The sequence below is a fragment of the Anopheles arabiensis genome, chromosome 2 (assembly GCF_016920715.1).
Source record: "Anopheles arabiensis isolate DONGOLA chromosome 2, AaraD3, whole genome shotgun sequence".
Lineage (NCBI taxonomy): Eukaryota > Metazoa > Arthropoda > Insecta > Diptera > Culicidae > Anopheles > Anopheles arabiensis.
In genome coordinates, this window is record NC_053517.1 from 76,189,888 (window position 1) to 76,196,534 (window position 6,647).

The following is a 6,647-nucleotide window of genomic DNA, read 5'->3' on the forward strand; positions in this document are numbered from 1 at the left end:
ATCTCTTTTCCATTATCATAATTTTTAATTTATTCAGCTTGATTTTCAACACATCAATGGACTGTTGCTATCGTTTTTCATGGGGATTTGAAGCAGGATCGTATCACCCATTGACTGTCGAAGTGTTGAAAATCATGATGAAGAAATTAAAAATATGATGATGGTTATGAAATATCAGATCGATGTGGAATAACATTTTGCACGCGGTGAATAACAATGAACGCAGTGAACATTCGAAACTGACTTGGATAACCCTGTAAGCTTGTGTAGGTGTAATTCGTGTTTACGCGGTTAGATTTGAAGAGCAAATAAACCAGTCGTATCATAAAAAAGCATCCGGGAGAGTCGGCTCTATAACTATACCTAATGCGATTGATTTTACCCTTTTGCTCAAATAACCACAAGCTAAGCTACGCATCGGTCGCAAGCGATACGAAATATTTGTGCAGCACTGGATTGAAAGAAGAAGCAGAGAGACAGATCGAGAGAATAGCACAAATAACACCACTCGTTTGAGCATTAGACCGCGCTTATGCGTCATGTGCGTTACGAGATGGGATCACGTTACGCAGCGTTACTATGGGCTCCGCTCTCACGTTGAGAGTCTCACGGCCCTTCATTCATGCATTCGTACCAGCAATCGTACTGTGAGCGATCTGTGATGTGGGCTAGTCGCAAGAGAGTGAGAACAAACAAGTAGGTCGGTGTTGTCCCCGGTCGGGTTGCGGTTAATACACACAAACCGCAGCGTATGACATAAGCTTAGCGCGCAAACCGACTGCGCCAACAAGCGCACATCTCGCTCTCTATCGGTGGCCGATCGCGGTAGTCGCGCACCAGCATTTACGCGGATTGGAAGCTGCCGTCCTGTTTCGGACGCTCGATTAAGTGGAGAATTATTGCCATATTCGATCTCGAACGTTCTATACAGCGCGTTGCCAGGCAGTTTGTTGTGTGTGTTTGCTTGCTTGCTTCCAATTTTGTGCACATTTGACACCCACGCACGCACAAACAGTAAGTGTCACAAACGGCTACAGGGTGTACTGTTCTGCACATGGTTAAGTGCCCTAGGTTCGAGTCGGTCCCGAAATCTAGGTCAATCAGTCGCTCAATCAAAGTGTGTCAGACTGCATCGCGGGTTTAGGGTTGCAATAGCTCTCTCCGTCTTCTTGAATTGTGCCTACGCTTGCGTAAAAGTGCGAATGAAAGAGAAACACGCCCTACGCGAAAGGGAAGTGACTGTTAAAACCTGTTTCAATGAAAAAAACAGTTCATATAATGTTAGACGCAAGTGACTTTGCCGACGATAAAAGTCATGTTCTGTCTTGAATATTTTATCGTCCAACTAGGTCAACTAGCAATGTGATATCATATTGTAATTACCACACAGTTCAATCAAACCGATTAACACACCCATACAAATGTGTTGCGGAAACGCATAAAGGTGGAATTGGGAGAAGATGATGCTCATCGTACTCGAGTTTCTCTCATCGTTTGCGAGCGCGTGCAGCGTACAAGTAACCATCATCTTTTATTTTTAGCTCAAAAGAAAGGAACGGTCAGCATATGGAGAGGTGGAGAAAAAAGTGCGTATTTGTAAAATTCTCGTTCTGCTGTGCGAGGTTTACTTTTCGATGGAACGGTGACGGTGGGGTGGGGTTTAAGAATTTCACCTTTTACTAGCAGCCGTTGGACAAGACTCCGCGAAAGGGTGTTTTTGAGCAGGCCGCGCACACACACAACCATGTTCAATTACAAACACCACCACCAATGACGGTCTGGTTTGTTAACCCTTCGCGCATCAACTGGTTACATCCATGTATGGTGACGTAAATGTGTAGTATGTACGTGCAAAGTTGACATAATATTTTCAGTGGAATAGGTGCGCAAATCCTTTGACACATTGTTTGAAGTGTAACCACATTGCTATCAATTGACTAAAAAACGCAACCCTTAGCGCGAGATGCGTCATCGCTGTTTGTGTTAAGTGTGGGCAACATAAATGAGCGGATGCGAGATACGGCGCACGATGTAGAGGTGTTGGTGTGATGCGTTTCTGCGTGGTAGTGGTGAGCACACGGCTGGTTTCATAGCCAGCTGTGAAACACCCGAACAGACCGGTGATCTTGAAAATGTTGTTTATGTGTGCTGTGTGCGTTACCAGTGGTTTTGGGGGGGTTTGCAGCTCATCAACGGACTATTTGGGTCGCATATGTGACACGTTTGTTTGGAGGCCAATCTTAGCATACGATTTATGACATGAGCAGAGCGAAAATAGTAGAAGCGGTTTATGCTGCATGCACCTGTATGATTTGTAGACAAAACATCATCAATAGTGTTCAAAAATCGTATAAAATTGACAAAAAATAGTTGACCAAGCAAGTTGGCGACCTTTTTTTACCGTCAGCTTGTTATCACTTTGTTCTTTGATTCTTGTTTGTTTTGTGTTTAATGCTGATAAGGTGAGCTGTACTAATTTATTGCAAATATTGCTGTGTGTGTTTTGAGTCGTAGCCTCCACTGGCAGTATCAGCATTGAATAAATTAAACTGGAACTCGATGACACAAACAACGAAATACGAACTCTTTGCGGGCTTGTTGTTAATCAGCTCCGTTTTGATTATTTTTTTTCTTGAACTTCACTGACATTTAATGTTGGTGCTAAAGCTAGACTAATCCATCTCATCGCTAGATTTTTAACAGCACGCACAACCGACAGGGAATGCTCACCGAAGGAAGTTCGCTAGACAACCCCAAATCATTCTATTTCTGATTTTAGAACTGGTCATAAAATATTCATCCAATATAAGCCATGTGATGGTAAATTCATTACATTGCCACTATTCCTGGGTGGTGCTTTCTTCGGATACAATCAACTTAAAGCCCAGTCGGGTCGTAAATCGATTTGGCCGGAACGTTTTTATTACATTCCGGCCTGCTATCGTCCTGATACTGTGGACTGCCCGTGTGCCAAAATGATGTCATTGTACTTTGGGTGGTTGTTTTGATTAGAGATTCCTAAGCCCTAGCTAGCAGCAGGTGAGAATCACTACAACAAAATATCGTTACTCTGGTATGCGTGAGCGCTTGCTCTACAGCAAGGTATGATTTCAGCATGGCATTCCTGCTCCTACACAACATGCGGAAAACATCCGACTGTAGCATGTCGCAGCTTGTATGGCAAATTAGGGACGTAATTATTGTTGCTTGTTGAATTTAATTGGCTCCCAGCAAATTCAAAGTGGTTCAGTGGTTCAAGCAGACAAACATCGACAAAAGCGGCGCCCCCACATCATGTACACATGCCGTATATATTTGTACGCTATCCAAAGTTTAAAAGTCCAGATGAATGCTTTGATAAAAAGTTTGCCGTACGCAAACAAAAAAATAAGTATATAAAGCAAAAGTGTGCAAAAGTTCTATTATTGCTTGCTTTCTCGTTTCCGCATGACTGTTTTACTAATGTAGTCAAGTGCCGCTTCATTATGTATGATTTTCATACTGAATTACGCGCGGGATTTTTTTGGCGCATGTTTGGAACCCCGACTGCTCCAATGCGTGTTTTGTTTTGGGACAAATTTTCCCCTGAGGGATTGAAAACTTAATTTTACTGTATTTTACGTGTGAACATTTTCGTTGCTGTCTTCTGGTCTTAACCTTTACCACACAGCGAGCTTGGCGGCTGTGGGCTGGATTTAGTGTCGTTATTTTATTCGAAATAAATGCTGCATATTTAATAGAACTATGGTAAACAGAAAGGACAAAGGACCATTCGTTTTGCATTTGTAAATCTGCGGGACAGGCTCCTCTACTCCAAGGGTGCAGAGGATAATTAGCAAAGGGTGAGATATAAAATCGTACAGAACTGCACCTGTGCAAGATGGTGAGATGGCATTCAGGATTACCGAAGCATAATTGGAAAACGAATCTCGTTCCCTGGAAGGCAAATAATTACTCTAAAGACCTCTAACGCATTCTTACCAGAGCATTTGTAACTCATGTTACAATGTTACTGCATATCCGTACAACACTGGAAAATTACGCAAGGTACAATTACACAATGTTACTGCAAGTCCGTACGCGTTTGTGGAACATTAGTCATGAAAAACTGTATTAAACACTGTGAATAAGTGTAACGAATTCAGTAATGAATAATGAAATATAGAGCATGTTCGTTAAGTGAATGTAAAGCTCCGATGTCTCAGAGCTTAAATACATACTTACAGGGTTTTCCAGGGGTTCTCATAGTTGTGGGACACTTCCTCGACTCTTTCTTATGGGAAGTAAACTTCAAAAAAGGGTGCCATAGACTCCAATTTCCTTCATATGGACAGGCTTCTTGGAAATACCTATTTAATTTGTCCAACAAGGATGCTGTAGAGTCCAATTCCCGTTACATTAAATCCATTTCACTTAAGAAAGAGTCAATAAAGTGTCACACAGCTATGAGAACTCCTGGAAAACTCTGTATTTATATTTGTATATTTAAAACACAACGATTTAAATCAATGTGACTAGGTTTAGCCCTAGTAACACTTTGATAGAGAGCTCTAATCAATAGTTGAAACATGTCAAGACAATACCTAATAATTTAATAACAATCCATCAAAATTTTAGACAAATTTAGCAAATTAAGCTAGAATAATTTAACATTCCTTACCTTTTCCGCGTTGCGGCCGGTTAATTTGAATCTTGTTTGTGTTTTTCAGTCATTTGCGTTTAGGCTTGTATCGTTTCGCCAGCAATCACAATGGGCCAGCCGCTAGTCAGCTCCTGCTGCCGATGTTATTCGCTCCGAAGCGGATCCATTGCCACGGGAGTACTCGGCATTCTGCTCTCGATCATCTCGATTATTCTCATTTTCACCGTGCGCATCGACTTCAAGACCATTCTCATGGACTGGCTGCCGCAAAATGTGGTGAAAATAATCTACGCACTCAATCTGGTCATGACGATACTGATCTCACTGCTGATGATTATGGGCGTAATGAAGGTGAGTCGAAACTCGAAACAGTACGCCAGAGGGGGAATGCTTGGTTCGGGAAAACGACGCTAAGCGCCAATTGGTTTCGGTGCGTTTGTTTATTGCAGAAAAATCACTTCTTCATGATGCCGTGGGTCGTGCTGGGACTGATGCTTGCGATAGGATTGCTCATTAGCGTAATTTATAACGCGGTGGTTTACTTCATCGATGGATACGTTTTGGGCGGAACGCTCTGGATTGTGGTTGGGCTGCTATCCGTTGGTAAGTGTGGCTGTTATACGCACCCGGACCAACTGGCAAAGGTTTGATAATTTTTGTGTGTTTTTCCTTGCAGTCATATACGTGTACCTATGGATCGTGGTTTACAGCTACTTCGTGACGCTGAAGAATGAAAACGATCGGGGACGTTACTCGAAGCAGCCATACCGCCGATAAGGGGGAGGGTGAAAGTAAATCAACAAACTCGTCACAAAAGCTCCCGTTGTTTTTTCAAGAGCTTGCCATCTCTTTAATTTGTTGTAGTTTTATGTTTATTAATTCGTACTCAGCATACTATTGATAGATTCACAATCAGATTGTGAAATGTTAGTCATTACTGTAAATACTTAATCGATCGTAAAGTTTAAAACGGTATAAAACGTAACTGAACAAAAAAATGCAGGAAGCAACAGAACAACTAACAAATAAATAAATCCAAACGTATCAAAAACATTAAAAAGAACACATGTAAAATCCGTGTTTGATCGCTGTATTACTCATACGTTGCACTAAAGGCAGAACTAACTTATTTAAAATATTTTTTTATCGTTGTTTGACTGATAACTCTCTGATTGTACTCATAAAATATGATTAAACTTCTTTACTGACACAATGATAAATAAAGTACAATTTGTTTTTAATAGAACTATTTCATCCGTTATTGATGACATTTCGTGATAGCAGCGTGCCTGAACCATGCTCGAACCTTCTACTCATTAAATAGTTGATTAAGAGAAGCTGGTTGTCTTGAATGTTACTACAAAGATGTGCGAAGCAAGACCGATGTGTCGTGAAATCCTATTAATGAATACATGCACTGTACCATTCCGGAAAAGTAGGCATGATGTATGGTGGGAATGAGCGTTGCAACAAAAAAACATAAGCCAGTATTTTCTTTCAAACAGGTGAAGTAGTTTCCGAGCATAAAAGCGTCTCGTTTTGTGTGATGAAAACACGCGAGCGAGACAGTCGTTGCGCAGAATAGCAAACAAAAATAAATACAGATTCAAGAACGATGAAAGCACATCATAACGGTCGAGGAGACAAGTGGGCTAAGGGGAAGAAAGTTGTATAGAAAGGCTCAAGCAGGAAAACCCGTCTGCTGTGCATAATCGGTTCGTTATACGTTGGGTGGATGTAAAAATAGCGAACGAAATGGGTAGAAACCGGCAGGAGTAGAAACAAAGATTGAAACAGCTACAGCAACCTATCTGTCGCCTGAAGGATAGGCTCGGGATGTGCTACACACACACGGACGCGCGCATACACACGTTCATGACGCTTACACCGTTCGCGCGGTGATCACGTCCCCGCTCATCGTCGACAACGGTACCGTAAGCGGAGCGATGCACAGTAGTGTCGAGCAAAGAAAGGATCGATAAGTGCGTCCAAGGGCAAGGGTAAA

General features: G+C 41.9%; 1 protein-coding gene across 3 annotated transcripts; it reads left to right on the forward strand.

Moving 5' to 3' along the window:
- Window positions 1-801: 801 nt before the first annotated feature.
- Window positions 802-5,869, forward strand: LOC120895293. Of its 3 annotated transcripts, none has more exons than XM_040298507.1 (4): window positions 802-1,014; window positions 4,710-4,993; window positions 5,092-5,245; window positions 5,319-5,869. In XM_040298507.1, exons 2-4 carry the CDS (start codon window positions 4,751-4,753, stop codon window positions 5,417-5,419), a joined length of 498 nt encoding a protein of 165 aa, XP_040154441.1. In that variant the 5' UTR covers window positions 802-1,014; window positions 4,710-4,750; the 3' UTR covers window positions 5,420-5,869. The 3 variants fall into 3 exon arrangements, with proteins under 3 accessions (XP_040154441.1, XP_040154443.1, XP_040154442.1); XM_040298509.1 differs by lacking the exon at window positions 802-1,014 and adding an exon at window positions 1,107-1,231; XM_040298508.1 differs by lacking the exon at window positions 802-1,014 and adding an exon at window positions 1,569-1,586.
- Window positions 5,870-6,647: the final 778 nt, after the last annotated feature.

Excerpts from the sequence above, each read along its gene's own strand:
- LOC120895293 (XM_040298507.1), top strand. The coding sequence starts at position 4,751 with ATGGGCCAGCCGCTAGTCAGCTCCTGCTGCCGATGTTATTCGCTCCGA. Across the intron at positions 4,994-5,091 it reads TGATTATGGGCGTAATGAAG|AAAAATCACTTCTTCATGAT; the intron begins GTGAGTCGAAAC and ends TGTTTATTGCAG. Across the intron at positions 5,246-5,318 it reads GGTTGGGCTGCTATCCGTTG|TCATATACGTGTACCTATGG; the intron begins GTAAGTGTGGCT and ends TTTTCCTTGCAG.